The following is a 19056-nucleotide window of genomic DNA, read 5'->3' as shown; positions in this document are numbered from 1 at the left end:
AAAAAAAAAAAAAAAAAAAAAAAAAAAGGAATGATCTGAAGTGAAGTAACCTTGTTGCTATGATTTTATATGCAAAATGACAAAGGAAAGAGAGACTTCATGGCCCTACTATATTTGTTCTATGTCTCTGATAATTTTGTAAGCTTCCCTCAGTGAATGCTCATGAGCAATTGTTGTCTCACAGGCACTAGTTGATAATAACGAGATGTCCTAAATTTAGTGTCCAAGGTTTTTTTATTTCAGGGCACATATTTGCTATTCTGATAAAATACAGAAATAGGCAAGGAACCCAGTTAATTAAAAATAAATAAAACTACAACTGTGGTGAAGTGTTCTTGAAAATGTAAACAAATCCTGCTGGCTGTGTAGAAGGATCGAGAGGAGGTAACTTCATAGTGTATAGTCCCTCTGGATTAAAGATCATGATATTCTGTCCAGGCAGAAGCAGGTCATCATTCTTAAGTTCAGAAATGTTTCATGAATTTGCATGTCATCTTTGTGCAGGGGCCACGCTAATCTCTGAATTGTTCCAGTTTTAGTGTATATGCTACTGAAGTGAGCACTAAGGTTCAGAACTGTTAAATGCCACTTCCAGGAAGCATAAGAGAGCCTCTTATTTGTTAGAAAATAACAAGTAAGAAAGCTGTTTAAAAAGCAGGACGTTTTATATTCTAAGTACCCTGAAGTGCACCTGGATCACCAAAGAAGGATCCTGATGATTATTCATGAATGAAGAGCTTCATGAAGAGGTTGTGGTGGGTAAGCTGCTGCTCCAGCAATATATTATTAACCTCTGTGCCTATCACCTCCCTGTGCCCTGGGACACTCACCCACCTCAGACTCCACAACATGGTGTGGCTCCCTAAAATACCTGTATCATTGCTTTGCAGGGCAGCAAAAACAAGTCAGCAAACTCTTCTGCTTCCTCTCTTTACAAATGGCATGCTGGGGCAGGGGGTGAGAATGTGAGCTGAGTCACCAGAAGAGCTCACTGAATCCCCCACTCCTCTAAGCCTGTTCAGACGTGCATTTGTAGGCACTAAGAGGGGGTCTTCCCTGTCTCCTCAATTCTTTCTTTCTTAAAATTAAATAAAAATAGACATGGGGTTTCATCATGTTGCCCAATGGTCTTGAACTCCTGGGCTCAATCAATCCTCCCACCTTGGCCTCCCAAAGTGCTGGAATTACAGGAGCTGGGTCACCGCGCCTGACCCTGTCTCTTCAATTCTAAGCAGGTGTGTTGGGCTTCTCTCAAATTCAATTTAGAATTTCAGGAAAGGGGAAAGGAAGACAGCTATGCCCCAACATCCACCAAAAGACATCTGCAACCTAGAGGGTACTGGCCTTAGACATGGCTCTAAGTCATGGTTAGACTAAGTGTACCTAGAAGGTGTCAACTCCAGCCTGGTCTTACTGACTCAGTGATACCCTGTGTCAAGGTGAGAGGGCAAAGAATTAAGGCCAAGTCTACCTGCCACATGGGAACATTCATCTTATGACTGACTCCTACTGCAACAGCAATTCACACACAGTTCACTGTTTTCACATGAAGCACCTAACTCTACAAACATTTCCTCCTCTGGGAACACGTGGAGCAAATGCTTCTGTGGAATTATGGCCATTATTCTAAGCAACACTCACAAAGAGTGTGGCTGGAGGCTCCAGATCAGGCCACGAAGTTTGCTCACCCTGCACACTGCTGGATGCACCCTCCAAAGCATCATTTGGTACCCTCCAAAACCCTATCGCTGGTAGGTCCAACACAGGTATATGCAAGTTTAACAAGTTTCCACCCACATTTTACCATCTGGTTTGGGTCCTTAGCTGATGTTTTAGGTAATGGACCAAATGCTTTCCAAGTCTTCCAAAGGTCACATTCCCTCTATCCAGATTATAGCTAAGAGTTCTTTTGCATATGATGGCAATTAATATGGGAACATGTGATTTCATTTTTCTTCAAAATAATTTTCAACTTGCTAATTCATTATAAAGTGAAAATGAATGTAGCTATTTCTGGACTCCATTTATATATTTCTTTTTTTTTTTTTTTTTTGAAACGAAGTCTCACTCTGCCAAGGCTGGAGTGGTGCAGTGGCGCAATCTGGCCTCACTGCAACCTCTGCCTCTTGGTTCAAGTAATTCTTCTGTCTCAGTCTCCCAAGTAGCTGGGACTACAAGTGCGCACCACCATGCCTGGCTAATTTTTTTGTATTTTTAGTAGAGACAGGGTTTTACCACGTTGGCCAGGATGGTCTCGATCTCTTGACCTCGTGATCTGCCTGCCTCGGCCTCCCAAAGTGCTGGGATTACAGGTATGAGCCACTACGCCCGGCCTCCATTTATGTATTTCTATATGAAAGAACTTCTTTTTTTTTTTTTTTTTTGAGACGGAGTTTCGCTCTTGTTACCCAGGCTGGAGTGCAATGGCGCGATCTCGGCTCACCGCAACCTCCGCCTCCCGGGTTCAGGCAATTCTCCTGCCCCAGCCTCCTGAGTCGCTGGGATTACAGGCACGCGCCACCATGCCCAGCTAATTTTTTGTAGTTTTAGTAGAGACGGGGTTTCACCATGTTGACCAGGATGGTCTAGATCTCTTGACCTCGTGATCCACCCGCCTCGGCCTCCCACAGTGCTGGGATTACAGGCTTGAGCCACCACGCCCGGCCTTGAAAGAACTTCTAAGTTTCTGTTGACAGACAAACCAATATCTACAGCTAGGAGGGTAGACTAGGCTGTTCTTTAATGTCAGGTTTTTTTTTTTTTTTTTTTTTAGACAGGGTCTTACTCTGTGGTTCAGGCTGGAGTGCAATGGTGCGATCACCACTCACTATGGCCTCAGTTTCCCTGGGCTCAGATAGTTCTCCCACCTCCGTCTCCTGAGTAGCTGGGACTATAGGTACATGTTACCACCCCTGGCTAATTTTTATAGAGATGGGGTCTCACCAGCTTGTCCAGGCTGGTCTTGAACTCCTGGGCTCAAGTGATTCACCTGCCTCATTCTCTCAAAGTGCTGGAATTACAGGCATAAGCCACTGCACCTGATATGTCATGCCTCTTAGGAACTCACATACAGAAAACTAATTCAGTGAAAATTCATTCCCTCACTCCTTTTTGTTTCTAAGACAGACTGAGTGAAAGATTTCTGAAGAGTTCTACATTAGCAGTTCTGCAATCTCCTTAGAAAGGCTGCTTGAGAGAAGTAGGAGATGGAACAGGTACTGTATACCCTGTGAGATAAGAATTGCACCAGAGGGAAAAATGCAACTCAAGAGCAAAAAGTGCTTTTATATGTCACTCTGAACCAGCAATCTGGGAAACTGCATTCACTGATAAGAGGGCACAGCCTTCTAGGCTGTCTGGCATTTTGAGGATATGTCACATTAGTTGAGTGGTGATACAGTATGCCTCTTGTCCCTTGGTTTGCTGAGTCTGGCCTCTGCCATGTGTCCTATGCTGCTGCCAGGCAGCCAGGTACACAAAGGCATAAGTGCTGGGCCACCTGCTCAATGCACAGGACATGCCCCACTGCTGACAACCTTGGGATTCTCAGGGAGGGAAGTCCTGGCCACAATGAGCCACGGGTGCCTCCTGGAACAACTGGTTGAAAGAGGAAAAAGAGAATATGAAGATGAGATTAATGAGTGAATGAGGATGAAGTTCTTACCCGGTGGTGGGATGCCTGGGAGGCCAGGCACACCTGGCGGAAGATGGTGGGGTGGAGGCCCCCCAGGGTGAAGTGGCTGCATGCTGCCCATGCTAACAAGGCCATCAACTGGGCCCTGCAAAGGTGGAAGGCCTGGCGGATAGCCACCCATCATGCCTTGAAGGACATAACAAATTTCAGACATGCATCATTAACATGCAACACGAGCTAAGTAATAACAACCACCTCCCACATGCACTACCAATGAATAAAGCACCCTTAGTACTGCATGATATAACAGCAATTAGTGCAATTATTTTGTTGCAATAATGAACAAAATAAAAAGTTACAAATATGAGACCCAACACTTTGAGATAAATTAGTACTTAGTATACTATTATTTGTAGTTATTTTCCCTGGGGTAAATAAGCTGTATGTTTTCAGTTAAATAATAGTAAAAAGTGCTAGTAACAGCCTTCCCAAAGTCATAATTATTGCAAGCTGTTCAAACAGAATGACCAGTTCTGCCGACTGCAATTCTAACTGAATAGTATAAACCCCATCATTCCACTCTGCCCACACTCATATGCCTATCATGGGTACACATGAGGGGAAACAGGAATGGAGGGAAATGAGGCGCATAGTCCTGATCACAAAGCATGGTTCTCCAGCTTGGGGGCAAGAATTTTTCAAGACTTCTACATCTACTCCTTCTCCTTTCTAGCCTTACTACTCCTGGTAAGAATGGATTGTGTTTGGCCTTGAGCCAGGGAACAGCTTCTAAGAACCATCACAGTGAATGGTATTTCATTCTTTAGATCTAAAAATGTGATAAAGATAAAACCTAAACCCTCCCAAACCAACCAAGCCCAGGTCACTCAAGAGCCTACACACACACACCTTACGGAGGAATGGCTGGAGAATCAGGCTCTGCTGATATGAGAAAATGCCAAATGTCATCAGTCTCCAAGCTCAAATGTCCTCATATAAACCTTAACAGGGAGCATTTTAATTTGAGGTACACAATTTCTGTGAACAGAGAGGCTTTTATTCCTTTATTTTCAAAGTGTACCTATACATGACAAAGTATTTTCTACTGGCTAGAAAAAAGTTTCAGCAGACAAGTATTTTTGGCAGAAGAAATGAACGTAAGAAAAAAAATTCAAACTGTCAAGGACCTATCAAAAGACCTTTAAAACCACATGGCATTTTTTTTTTAAAAAAAACAAGAAAAACAACTTGACTTTTCTGGGATTTGTAATGATCATTATGAACAACAACACAAAGCTCCCCCAAAATGCAGTCACCTTTGGTCACAGCTTCTTGCAAAGGGAGGGTTAAGGGACTGGTACCAAACCTCATTTTTATAAAATACTCTATGTAGAGGGACTCTGTCAAACAGTGGAAAACTTCAGATTCTGAGAATTTTACTCTTTGACTTTCCCTGAAGATTTCAAAGATATTTATTTATAGAAGTTTAGTCTTTTAAGGTTATGAAATTACTAAAAATTCTGAGATCGATTCACCCTGCCTCATTATTCATACCTAAGCTGACTGACAAACTTACAATTACATTTTTTAAACCAAATGACAAAAATTTGAATAGTAATCTCTCTGTACATAAAACAGAATTATGAGTTTTATTATTTTTTTTAAATGAGAGTTCAGAGAGTAAAAACTACTTTTGAACAGACACCATCATCTTAAACATGAGATTCAATGCTACCAATCTGCCTTTTAACCACACCACCAGTTATAGCTTTTAGGGATAAGTAGGTGGGAAATTTAAGGATGTTAAGAGGCTTTGCTTTCAATTACAAAAGCCCATCTGAACGCAGCCTTCACGGACTGTGGTTGAAGAAATTATTAAGAACTGAAAGACATGACGCTTGTCTTCATTAAACTGTACTTTGGCATTTATTATCCCAGTCACATGTGTTCAAATGAGCTTCAATGCTTGTAAGCAAAGCTGGTCTCAAGACAGCAACCAGGCTAAGAAGTAAGACTCAGGCCCTAAGAAACCTGTAAGACCATGAAAAATCATCCTCTTAGCTGCAGAATTCCCCCTGAGGACCAAAGAGTGGTTACTGTAGAGCATGCTTGCTTTTCACTCCCAGAGCCCAGGAGTCTAGCCAGCATACCTTAAATAATGGAGCAGGGGCTTTCTGGAGGGCCCAACTTCCTCATCCGTAGAGTTCTATAATGTTATTTCCCAACAGGGAGCTAAAATGCTGCAGCTGCTGTTTTTTAAAAAATGTTTTTAGCTGTTTGTATTCATTTTGTTAATGTGTCCTGGGTTTTGAAGTCAAGGGCACAGTGCCACAATGTCACACATCAAATAGAACAAAACAGGATGTCAATGAGGGAATTCTAACTTTCAAAGTCCCCATGTTCAAGGCCTGATTTCTAAAAACCTCTGGAACCCCATTAACCAAAATGGGCCATGGAATAGAGCAGGCGATTATGAGATTTGTTAGATCAACATCAGTTACACTGAAAGTACCGAAAGCCATGATTCAGATGTGCTTTGGCGAGTGCAACTGCTGAGTTCAGCGATAGTGCATTTGAGAACTTGCCATCACAAAAGTTAGGAGCAACAATGGAAAAGTTATCCTATGCTACTCTTCCTTAAAAAGCAAAAACAAAAACAGCAAAAACAGCATCCCAACAAGCCTGCCTTGAACAACACTATCTTGGACTCCCTGTGAAAAGGTCAGACTTAAGAAGAAACACAGGTCGCTGGTACAGACCTCACCAGGCTTGGAGAGATCTCAAAGAAGGGGCCCGAGAAGTGGTCTGCAGGCTTCTCATTGGAGACATGTCAGACAAAGATATTCAATTCAAGAAGAGTCAGATTTGCTATGACTACCAGAACCAGAGACAACACACACAGGCAAACCACATTCATCATTTTTTTTTTTTTTTCTTAAATATGTGACTGGGATACTAACAGAAAATGCAGTTTAATGTAATTAAAGAGAAAAGCATTACAGAGTGGGCACAATGAATTGAATAAGGACTTTGTATTCTATTTAGCAGTCATGCACATTGGTGACCAAGAAAGGATTTACAATTCATTGTCAAAAAATCCTTTTAAATGGTCAGTCTTTTAAGGATGGCTGCAGCAGAACAAGGCAAACTGAATACTGGAATGAGACGGGAAAATCAACACCACCTAAAGATTGGTTTTGTGTTTTCTCTTGGGAGTCCCTCTAGAACAGAATTAAGGGTCTACTTTCATATTTTCTGCTATAGTGCTCTATCAAGAGCAGTCTGGGGTAGAGAACATCACCAGACCATGTCCATAGCCAGGGAAGAGCTGCTCCCTACCAATTCCCAGGGTTGGGCCCAGGGCCCATTTCTGGGGCAGAGGGGAGGCATTGCCTGTATGGGAAAGGCAATATAGGACAACATGGATGACTTCAAGCTTTCAATCTGTCATGAGAAAAGGCAATAGACTGTGGCCTACTCCTTATTGGAGAAAAAAAAAATGAAGGAATTTCTTAAAGTGGAAAAAAATGGTCTTAGCTCCTGTTTTTACCTGCAACAGGTGTCAACTGCTGATTGAGCATCCCCATTGGTGTTGGTGGTGGCACCACCCCCATGAGAGCCCCCACAGGGGTGCCTGCTCGGGGAGAAGCACTCGGCTGCTGTTGCTGTGCTGCTCGCTCTCTCTCCTGCTGCTCAGCAACTTTAGCTGCCCGCTCTGTAAAGGCATTTCAGATTTTCAATTCTGTTTTTAACCCAGGAATTCAAAATACCATCCATTGCATTCAACAGGACTAGTAAAAACACAGGCAACAGTTCTGTCTCAATGGAAGGAACAGTAGATGACTAGTCTCAACACAGGAGGAGTCGGGCCGATTTCACTTGGTAACCTAGAGTCCAGCTTTCCTATCCCATCTTGAGAACTGGTCTGTAAAGATTTCAAGAATGTTAAGACTGCAACACACATTCAGAAAGCACAGGTTTTATGTAAACACGTCACCAGCATAACCACCATGGTTAATCTCACGAGGCACCCTGAAGATGAGAAGCGCTACCATTATTCTAGTATTAATAGCATTACAGATTATTTATAATTTCAACATGAAGCAATTCCATGGCCCATTATATTTTTTGGTACAATTGTTACTTACTATATGTATTTCCTGATTCTTTGTACCCAATTTTACTAAGATTTGAGGACTCATCATGAGTGTCATGGGGTTTAGCAGCTGAAGAAAATTAACTCTGTAAGGGAAAAGCAGCTGACTGCCTCCTCCAGAAGGTTTTAGGGTAACAACTAATTTCTACATTCTAATGAAGCAAAGAAGTCATGTTTAATAAACCCCAAGGGAAAAAAATGCATTATATTTCCAGCTACAATCAACAGAAGCAGAGAATTACATATATATACATGTATGTAGCAATGGACAATGTACTGAAAGAACCAGGTTTCCTGAAGCTGAGCAGTTCCATAGTGACCATAAACTACCCTAAATCAGTGAAAATTCTAGAATCCCTCTTATTTCATTCAAAATGCAAAAAGAGCATTTGCTGTGGCAGTTCTGGGATGCAGAATACATCCTGCTACCTTCCCCCTTCCATGCTCTGAGCAACTCTGTTTGCATCTCCAGAGCCAGCAGCTCCAATGATCATGTTTCCAGTGTTTTTGGGAGCTAGTGCACTGGACCCCTACTGAAGAACTCCTGAAATGTTGTATTTCTAAAGCTCTCACCATATAGAGCTTCTTGTCTCACCATTCATAAATAGAAAATCCCCCCCACTCATCACATAGGCAAATGGAGGCTGGGAGACAGGCAGTCACTTGTCCAAGGATACAGAGAGAACCAGCAACCTATGGCCCTAACTCCTGATATCACACTCCAACTGCCACACATAAACCCTCCAACATGGAACTCAACACCACTGATTTGAGGAGGGGGAAAATAGCTCGAGGTCATATGACTTTACAGAGAATCAAGAAGCTACAGCTCCAGTCCTCCTTTAAAGCAAGAATATGAAAGTCAAGCAATCAAAGGCCTCTTTGCTGTGACAGAGTTGCCTGTATAACCTTATCATCACTAAGACTGTCCTAGTTTACAGACTGTTTGTATGATGAGTATGAGAGAGACGAAGGCCATTTGAACAAACTATTTACTTGAGCTAGCAGTAAAAAAAAAAAAAATCAATATAAAGTCCCACTTCAAATTCTAGTATTTTCATTAAATGACACAGTAAAGTGGGAAAGCAAAAATAAATAAATAAATAAATAAATAGAAACAAACAAACAAAAAAAATAAGGCCTGCGGATTGAGTATTGGTCTGGCTTCCCAAACTCCAAACTTCGGGTTTTGAATTCAATGGGAAAGAACACGAAAAGTTCAGATTTTATGTCTCAGGTAGATGCTGCTGAATCATATAACTTCACCTCATTAGGTTCTCACTCATTTTCAGACTCCCCTTTGAATTTGGAAGAATGTTCCAGACGCCATCACCTCTCCCTCTTTTCCTGATCCAGTGTTTTTACCTTCACAGTATCTTCAGGTATCTCTCTCCTGCCCACACTCTAAATAACCAGCCACCCAGCACTGGCTTCATTTGCCTTGCTGCTGCTGCTATGCTGCTTGCCCAGCAACATCCATGTGAGCTTCCAATGCTCCTCCAGCTGAGTGGTACAGTAGGTCTTAACTTTCACTAAGGTCAGAAATATCAAAGCTCCACAAAGTTCTAAGTTCTTATGGAACTGACTAGGGTTTTTGAAAGAATATTCTTCAAAATATTAGTTCTCGCCGGGCGCGGTGGCTCAAGCCTGTAATCCCAGCACTTTGGGAGGCCGAGGCGGGTGGATCACGAGGTCAAGAGATCGAGACCATCCTGGTCAACATGGTGAAACCCCGTCTCTACTAAAAATACAAAAAATTAGCTGGGCATGGTGGCGCGTGCCTGTAATCCCAGCTACTCAGGAGGCTGGGGCAGGAGAATTGCCTGAACCTAGGAGGTGGAGGTTGCAGTGAGCCGAGATCGCACCATTGCACTCCCGCCTGGGTAACAAGAGCGAAACTCCGTCTCAAAAAAAAAAAAAAAAAAAAAAAAAACATATATATATATATATATATATATATATTAGTTCTTCAGGATATTCATAGGTACTACATAAATACCTGGTCAAATTTCAGAAAATGCCAGATAATAAAAAACAGGTTATTTACTGTTACTCTTAAAGTCTTTAATGTGGGAATAGGCACCATAAGTTTCCAAGAGAGAGAGTTTGGAATGCTTCTCAAACTGGTTTTGCCACAAAATGTTTTTTGACTAAACATCTTGCAGGATTAGAATTCTCTGCAGAAGATCCTTGGGGAAGCCTGTCAGATAATTTCATAATAATCAATCAGTTATAATAAATGAAAGGAGTAAAACTTTTTTTTGAAGTTTTTTTGGAGACTTCATCAATTTTAATAAAGGGGACAGCCTAAATAATTAATTTATGTTTGCCAGAAAATAACAGAACTGTACCCACCTAAGAAGAGTAGTAGTTGACCACTGTAGAGAGAATAGCTCTAAACTGGCAAAATGAACCAATATATAAAATTCCAGATGGAAAAAATACAGTTCGAAGGGCAATAGTCCTGCCTAATCTAATGTTTACTACTAATTTCTTTACTAAATCCATGTCTGATATTAAAACAAAAACAAAAACCCAACAACAAAAAACAAAAAAATCTCAAGTATTTGTCCCTAAATGGCTAAGAACCACCAAATTCTTGAATGAAAGCTCATTGCCCCAAGTGATTTAATTAGAATAAAAGGAAAATAAAGGCAGTTGAGCTTTATCAAAAAGACCCAAATACCTTAAAAGTAGCTATAAATACAGATACAGTATAGGCCAGGACTGACCCAGAAAACCAAGCACTTTAGTAAAGACTCAGCTTGGAGTTTAAATATATGGCTTACCAAGAGCTGTAACAGAAGATTACTGATTTTAAGAGGCCCTTTTCAGATGAATTTTAATTAAAATTATATTTAACATCATTGTACAATCATTCCCTGGCTCAACGTGTGCTTACAGGGCTCAATGAAAGAAAAAAATCATGCAATTTTTAATAGCAAAATATTTTGGAGATTATAAAACCATGAGATCTTGAAAAAAAAATATCTTGGAGAAATCTGCAGGGGAAATACACCACCAGATCAGAGGCCAAGTCAGGACAAGGCTGGCATCTAAATTACTGGTTGGGTGCCATTTGGAACAGTCCCCAACATAAAGTTCATGTGCAAGTGGTAAGAACGAGAGTAAAACCTGTCTATGCACGTGCATTCCTGAAAACAACCCCTTGCTTAGAAAGATAGTTGTGCCCAGGCTCTATTTACCTTCATATTCCGCTTTCTTGGCTGTCTCAAGGTTTCTCCATTCTGTCCCCACCAGGCGGCTGAGCTCCCCGAAAGAGTAGTCTGGGTGTTGGGCCTTAATCACAGCCCTCATCTCACTGCTAAACAGGATGTAGCCACTCATGTTGATTTTCCGTTTGGAGCCTTCCTTCTTTGCACTGCCTTTGGCAGACTTTGGGGTAGACTGTAAGACAGAAACCTCTTATGGTGCATCAGAACATTACATTTGGTTAACTGCTCAAAATTTCAGAAGCCAGGAACATGTGATTCAACAGTTACTGCTTTATAGACACATTTGGTTTATAGCTGGCTATTTTCTTGGTCAAAACACACCCTTTCTTTGCCTATTACCATGTAAGAAATAAATGAAAGTTTCACTGAATTCCATGGCTGCAATCTGTAATGGTGACCTCACAGTTAAGTCTTGAGAAAATTCTTTTTTTTTTTTTGACACAGGGTCCTGCTCTGTCACCAGGCTAGAGTACAGTGGTGCAATCATAGCTCTCTGCACCTTGATCTCCCAGGCTCAAGCGATTCTCCTGGTTCAGCCTGCTGAGTAGCTGGATCTATAGGAGTGCACCACCATGCCTGGCTAATTTTTAAAATTTTTAGTAGAGATGAGATCTCACTATGTTGCCCAGGCTGGTCTTCAACTCCTGAGCTCAAGTGATCCTCCTGCCTTGGCCTCCCAAAGTGCTGGGATTATAGATGTGAGCTGCTGTGCCCGGCCAATTCTTTAAAAAATTCTGAATAAGAAAAAAATACCAACAGAGATCACCTCAATCAAAAGATGAGGTCCTACAGAAGAAGAGATTAAAAAGACATGGGTAATAAAAGCTAAAGACAAACAGGGTGATGTTGCTCCTTATTGCTTTTCTTCAGCACAAGGAAGAGTTTTCTAACTAAGCCTGCCATTATGAAATTTTTAAGAGACATTAATTCTAAATTAATAATGGCATTAGTATGACAGATAAATTATTAATGGCACAGTAACATGATATAATTGTCAATTAAAAATAAATGAATAAATCATAGCATTGACAAATTAAAATCTATTCCTTTCTGTAGAATTCTAAGTTAGAGCTCACATAGCGGGGGGCTGGATGTCTCTTTACTTTGGTTTTGAGTGTGCTGCAAACCAAAGGTGGGAATAAGACAAGTAACAGGAACTTGTCACTTCACCTGTGGGGGTGTGTAGGGCATGAGGTCCAGCTCACTGGCCAGGGGGGTCTGAAGCTGAGGTAGAGAAGGAGGTTCAATGGCCTCACTATCTTCTTCTCCCATCTCTTCAATATCATCATCTCCACCTTCTAACTCGGCAAATTTAGCTTCTAGCAATTGGATCTTCTTTTCCAACAAAGGTGATGGCTCCTTCTGAGGAACAATCGGTTTTCTGAAAAAAGTCACATAAAAAAACCTAAAATCAGCTAATGCTCCCCCAGAATGAGTCAAAAAGCAGTGTTCCACCTTAACCACTAGAAGTGACTTCTGGCAATCTGCAATGTACACTCTAAAGGCAGCATGGAAAGAGTTTAAATGTGTATTTATGAAATTACTTCTATTTAGAGATGCTTGTTTTTAAATAATTCTGCTGAATACCTATAAGAGCATTGTGTCCAAGGATGGGATCTAGTTGCCTATATACAGCAAAAAGAGTTTTTGGCCGGGTGTAGTGGCTCATACTTGTAATCCCAGCACTTTGGGAGGCCAAGATGGGCGGATCACAAGGTCACGAGTTTGAGACCAGCTTTATCAACATGGTAAAAACCCGTCTCTACTAAAAATACAAAAATCAGCCGGGTGTGGTGGCACATGCCTGTAATTCCAGCTACTGGGGAGGCTGAGGCAGGAGAGTCGCCTGAACCGGGGAAGCGGAGGTTGCAGTGAGCTGAGATTATGCCACTGCACTCCAGCCTGGGTGACAGAGCGAGACTCTGTCTCAAAAAAAAGAGTTTTCATAGTCTGTGGAACTGAGAAATCTCCTAACAGACAGGATATGAACCAGAACCAGACATATCTACCTCATCCCACAGTTACTGGAGTCTAAGCCAAGGGCACTGCTAAGTAGCTACCAGGACCCAGCAGATTATGATCCTTTAATCTTTAACTGAATTAATAAATATTTTCTATTTGAAATATTTACTATTCTAGTTTAAGATCTAATGAAAAGTTAAAAACATTGGACTATACTACGTTGACATAAGTTAATGGAAGTGCTCCTTTTTTTTTAGTTTTTCAAGCTTTACCTGAAGTAGTAAATTTCATCATCTACCACTTTAGCAGAGAGTGAAAATCTCTTCAATCCTTTGAATTTCTTCATCTGCTTGTCGCTCTCATTGTAGCGGCTCTCACAAAGCAGAATGTCATTTTCTGGTATTTCAGTTGGCCTGCAGGAGAGGAAGTCCTTGAATGACAATACAGCACACTTTCCTGAAAGAGAAAATTAGAAAGAGATTAAAGGAGTAAACTATGGTCACAGTTAATAATTGTTTTAACATTTTATTATTATTATTATTTATTATTTTTTTGAGATGGGTTTCACTCTTGTTGCCCAGATTGGAATGCGATGGGGTGATCTGCTTACCACAACCTCCACCTCTTGGGTCCAAGCAATTCTCCTGCCTCAGTCTCCCGAGTAGCTGGATTACAGGCATGTGCCACCACGCCCAGCTAATTTTGTATTTTTAGTAGAGATGGGGTTTTCTCCATGTTAGTCAGGCTGGCCTAGAACTCCCAACCTCAGGTGATCTGTCGGTCCCAGTCTCCCAAAGTGCTGGGATTACAGGCGTGAGCCACTGTATCCAGTCAACATTTTATTATTTTTGGACGAATACATTCATATAATTAAAAATTAAAAAGAAATAAAAGGGGCTAGTTGTGGTGGCTCACGCCTGTAATCCCAGCACTCTGAGAAGCTGAGGTGGGCAGATCTCTAGAGCTCAGGAGTTCGAGACCAGCCTGGGAAACATAGTGAGACCCCCAACTTCTACAAAAAACACAAAAAATCAACGAGGCATGTGGCACATGCCTATAGGCCCAGCTACTCAGGAGGCTGAAGTGGGAATCATCTGAATCTGGGAAGTCGAGGCTACAGTAAGCTGTGATTGCGCCATTGCACTGCAGCCTGGGTGACAGAGTGAGACCCTGTCAAAAAAAAAAAAAAAAAAGATATAAAAGGATACATATTGGCATAAGGATAGAATATATAGGTAAATGGAAGAGAACTGAAAGTGTAGAAATAAACCCATATAATAGGGCTTTTATGGGCAACTGGTTTTTGATAAGGGTTCCAAGACAATTCAATGGGGGAAAGAATACTCTTTTCAAAAGATAGTATGGTATCAGGAAAACTAGATTTCCATTTCTGCACATGAATGCAGTTGAACTCCTACCTACTATCACATATAAAAATTAATTCAAAATGGGCTGAGTGTGATAGCTCAAGCCTGTAATCCCAGCACTTTGAGAGGCCAAGGCAGGAGGATCACATGAGGTCAGGAGTTTGTACAGCCTGGCCAACGTGGTGAAACCCTGTCTCTACTAAAACTACCAAAATTAGCCAGGCGTGGTGGTGGGCACCTGTAATCCCAGCTACTCGGGAGGCTAAGGCAGGAGAATTGCTTGAACCCAGGAGGCAGAGGTTGCAGCGTGCCAAGATTGAGCCATTGCACTCCAGCCTGGGTGACAAGAGCAAGACTCTGCACCCTCTCCCCAACCACCCTCCCCCCGCAAAAAAGCACAAGCAACCAAAGGAAATAGGCTGCATCGGATGCAGTGACTCATGCCTATAATCTCGGCACTTTGAGAGGCTGAGGTGGGTGGATCACCTAGTCAGGAGTTCAAGACTAGCCTAGCCAACATGATAAAACCTCATCTCTAATAAAAATACAAAAACAATTAGGTGGGCGTGATGGCACTCCCCTGTAATACCAGTGACTCGGGAGGCTGAGGCAGGAGAATCGCTTGAACCTGGGAGGTGGAGGTTGCAGTGAGCCAAGAGTGCCCCACTGCACTCCAGCCTGGACAACACAGCAATACTCATTGTGTTCCAAAGGATACTATCAAGAAAGTGAAAAGATAAGCCATACAAGAAAATATTTGCAAATCATATATCTAGGAAGAGTCTAGTATTCAGAATATGTATTCCTACAACTCAACAATAGGACAAATACATAACCCAATTAAAAAATGTGCAAAAGATCTAAAGTGACATTTCTCTAAAGCATACAAATGTCCAATAGGCACATGAAATAATGCTTAACATCACTCATCATTAGGGAAATGCCAATCAAAACCTCAATAAAATATTACTTCACACCCCATTAGGATGGCTATATTAAAAAAAAATTAAAAATCCAAAATGGAAAATAACAAGTGTCGGCAAGGATGTGAAGAAAATTGAACCCTTGTATCTCGTTGACAGGACTGTAAAATGGCGCAGTTGCTGTGGAAAATAATTAGGCAGTTTCTCCAAAAATTAAACAGAGTTACCATATGACCTAGCAATTCTACTTCTAAGTATATATCCAAAAGAAACCAGAGGATCAAATAGATACTTACACAACACTGATAAGAGCAGTTTTATTCACAATAGATAAAATGTGAAAACTTATAACTCCATTAACAGATGTAGTATACATATAATGAACATATAGCCTTAGGAATAAAATTCTGATATATGGTACAACAGGGATGAACCCTGAAAACACTATGCTAAGTAAAATAAGCCAGATAGGACAAATATTACATGATTCCACTTATATTATGAGCAGAAAGTAGAATAGAGATTACTAGGGCCGGGGGAAGAAGAAAATAAAGAGTTGTTTAATGGATACAAAGTTTCTATTTGGGATGATGAAAAAGTTCTAGAAACGAACAGTGGTAATGTCTGTACAATATTGTTAAAGGACTTAAAGCCACTGAACTGTACACTTTAAAATGGTTGAAGCTGGGTGCGGTGGCTCATGCCTATAATCCTAGCATTTTGGGAGGCCAAGGCAGGCGGATCAACTGAGGTCAGGAGTTTGAGACCAGCCTGGCTGACATGAAAAAACCCTGTCTCTACTAAAAATACAAAAATTAGCCAGGTGTGCCCCTGTAATTCCAGCTACTCAGAAGACTGAGGCAGGAGAATCACTTGAACCCAGGAGGCAGAGGTTGCAGTGAGCTGAGATTGTGCCACTGACTCCAGCCTGGGTGACAGAGAAAAGACTCCATCTCAGGGGAAAAAAAAAAAAAAAAGGTTAAGATGATGAATTTTATGTCATATATATAAAACAATAAACTCCCATAAATGGCAGCATATCACTTAAAACTGTTTTATATCTGAATTTTGTCACAAAATAACATGGCTTGGAGATTATGGCTTTTATTATTCAACTAGTTCCCTATAGATGAATAACTAGGTTGTTTCCCAATTTTTGTTCTTCTACTGATGCTAAACAACACTGAAATAAATAATTTAAGACATATCAATTTGCACATAGGTGAATACAACTGAAGTATAAATTTCTGGAAGTATAAAAGCTGGGTCAGGGCCGGTCACGGTGGCTCATGCCTATAATCCTAGCACTCTAGGAGGCTGAGGCAGGTGGATCACCTGAGGCGGGTGGATTGTGCCATTACACTGCTGCAACCTGGGCAACAAGAGCAAAACTCCGTCTCAAAAAAAAAAAAAAAAAGCTGGGTCAAAGGATATGTACATTTTAAAATTTGTTAAGACGCAGTTTCACTCTTGTTGTCTAGGATGGAGTGCAGTGGCGTGATCTTGGCTCACCACAACCTCCGCCTCCTGGAATCATGCGATTCTCCTGCCTCAGCCTCCCCAGTAGCTGGGATTACAGGCATGTACCACCACGCCCAGCTAATTTTGTATATCTAGTAGAGACAGCATTTCTCCATGTTGGTCAGGCTGGTCTCGAACTCCCGACCTCAGGTGATTCACCTGCCTCACGAAGTGCTGGGATTACAGGCGTGAGCCACTGCGCCCAGCTAAATTTTTATAGGTATTATAAAATTACTTTCCATAAAGGGTGTCCTAACTCGCAGACTACCACAAAGTAGGTAAATACCATTTCCTCATGCTCTTGCCAATTAGTGAGAAATGTCTTCCAGATCTTTGACAATTTGACAGGTAATCTCAAAAAAGAAAAATCATCTGGGTAATTTAGCATTTCTCTAATGGCTGAGGTTAGCTATATTTTCATTTGTTTAAGAATCATTGGTAGTTTTTTTTTTTTTTTTAATGGAGTCTTGCTGTTACTCAGGCTGGAGTGCAGTGGTGCAATTCTGGCTCACTGCAACCTCTGCCTCCTGGGTTCAAGTGATTCTCCTGCTTCTGTCTCTGGAGTAGCTGGAACTACAGGCGCCTACCATCACACTCAGCTAATTTTTTTATTTGAGATGGAGTCTTGCTCTGTTGCCCAGGCTGGAGTGCAATGGCATGGTCTCAGCTCACTGCAACCTCCGCCTCCCGGGTTCAAGCAATTCTCCTACCTCTGCCTCCCGAGTAGCTAGGATTACCGGCAGGCACCACCACACCTAATTTTTTTGTATTTTTAGTAGAGACAGGGTTCACCATATTGGCCAGGCTGGTCTCGAACTCCTCACCTTGTGATCCGCCCACCTCAGCCTCCCAAAGTGATGGCATTACAGGCATTGAGTCATCACACTGGGCCCTAGTAATTTCTTTCTGCTCTCTTATCTTTTTTGCCCATTTTCCTGCTGGATGTTGATCTTTATCTAATTGCTTTACAGGAGCTCTTCATATATAAGAAAAATCAGTTCTCTGTCTATAATAAACACTGCAAATATTTTCTCAAATTTTCATTTTTGTTTTTGCCAGTTTTGGTCACATAGATATTTTCCATTTTTATACAGTTGAATTTATCAGTATTTCATTGTATGAGTTCTGGCTTTTACGTCAGAGATTAACAAAATTTCTTTCCCATGGTTTCTTTTGGTATCTTTGTTTTTAATTTTATGTTTATTTAAATTTATGATTCATCTGGGAATCTATCCCAAATTTAAGATGTGGGATATGGCCACAATTTTATTTTTCCAAATGGTTGAGTTTCCAAAACCATTTAGAGAAAAATACAACTTTCACCACTTATCTAATATGCCACTGTTATATATTTGCTAAACTTTCTATTTTGTTTAAATAACCTGTTTGTTCATATATCATAGAAATAGTTTTAATTATTGTAGTGCGATAATGTCTTAATATCTGCTAAGGATAGATCCCCTTACACTATACTTTTTAGAATTTTCCTGAGTTTCTTTTTCATTTTTTGAGAAAGGGTCTCACTTTATTGCCCAGCCTGCAGTGCAGTGGTGAGATGATGGCTTACTGCAGCCTCAATCTTCTGGACTCAAGCGATCCTCGTACCTCAGCTCCCTGTCCTGAGTAGCTGGGACTACAGGAGAGTGCCACTCAGCTAATTTCTGTACTTTTTGTAGAAATGGGGTTTTGCCATCTTGCCCCAGCTGGTCTCAAACTCCTGGGTTCAAGTGATCCTTCAGACTCGGCCTCACAAAGTGCTGGGAATGATAACAGGCATGAGCCACTGTGCGCAGTCCTAAATTTCTTTTTCCATATGATTTTTTAAATGCGTTCAGGTAGTATAAACTTCTTCACAAGCAAATTCCCACTGGTATATCTAATGGGATATTAAAGACTAATTTAGGGAGGATGGACATCTTTATGATGTTGAAACCTATCTAAGAATATGATATGCTTTACAATGTGTTCAAACATTACTTATATAACATTTTAAAACATTTTTCATACAGATGTGGCACATATCTTGTTAAGTTTATCCAAGGTATTTTATTAGTACTGAATCTTTTAATATAATAGATATATTATTTATTTTATATTCATTCACCTTACTTCTCTTACTGTTTGCCATGATTTCTTAGTTGATGCTTTTGAATTTTCACCTCCTTACTTTTCTTATTTTAGACTTCTGTTTCTTCTAACTGCGCTGGCTAGTGCTTCTAGAACAATGTTAAATAAGTGTGATAAGAACATCCCTATT

The 19056-nt window shown here is 40.9% G+C and overlaps 1 protein-coding gene and 1 non-coding gene across 27 annotated transcripts in view; both read right to left on the bottom strand.

Moving 5' to 3' along the window:
• The window catches only part of PBRM1 (polybromo 1), a 147016-nt gene that overhangs the window by 4379 nt on the left and 123581 nt on the right, over nt 1-19056 (bottom strand). For 15 of the 26 annotated variants that reach the window (XM_017539828.2, XM_037736327.1, XM_037736075.1 and 12 more), the window contains 5 exons: nt 13261-13444; nt 12197-12407; nt 10997-11198; nt 7185-7349; nt 3665-3820 (listed from right to left, as the gene is read on the bottom strand). In XM_017539828.2, coding sequence (XP_017395317.1) covers nt 3665-3820; nt 7185-7349; nt 10997-11198; nt 12197-12407; nt 13261-13444 — 918 coding nt within the window. The remainder of the gene's footprint in view (nt 1-3664; nt 3821-7184; nt 7350-10996; nt 11199-12196; nt 12408-13260; nt 13445-19056) is intronic. The other 11 variants (XM_017540503.2, XM_017540565.2, XM_037736590.1 and 8 more) reach the window with 3 other exon arrangements.
• On the bottom strand, nt 460-563 carry LOC119470478. The gene has a single exon (XR_005199392.1). It is a non-coding gene; the product is annotated as a U6 spliceosomal RNA (small nuclear RNA).

The sequence above is a fragment of the Cebus imitator genome, unplaced genomic scaffold (assembly GCF_001604975.1).
Source record: "Cebus imitator isolate Cc_AM_T3 unplaced genomic scaffold, Cebus_imitator-1.0 Scaffold0, whole genome shotgun sequence".
NCBI lineage: Eukaryota > Metazoa > Chordata > Mammalia > Primates > Cebidae > Cebus > Cebus imitator.
This window is presented reverse-complemented; position numbering and strand designations above follow the sequence as displayed.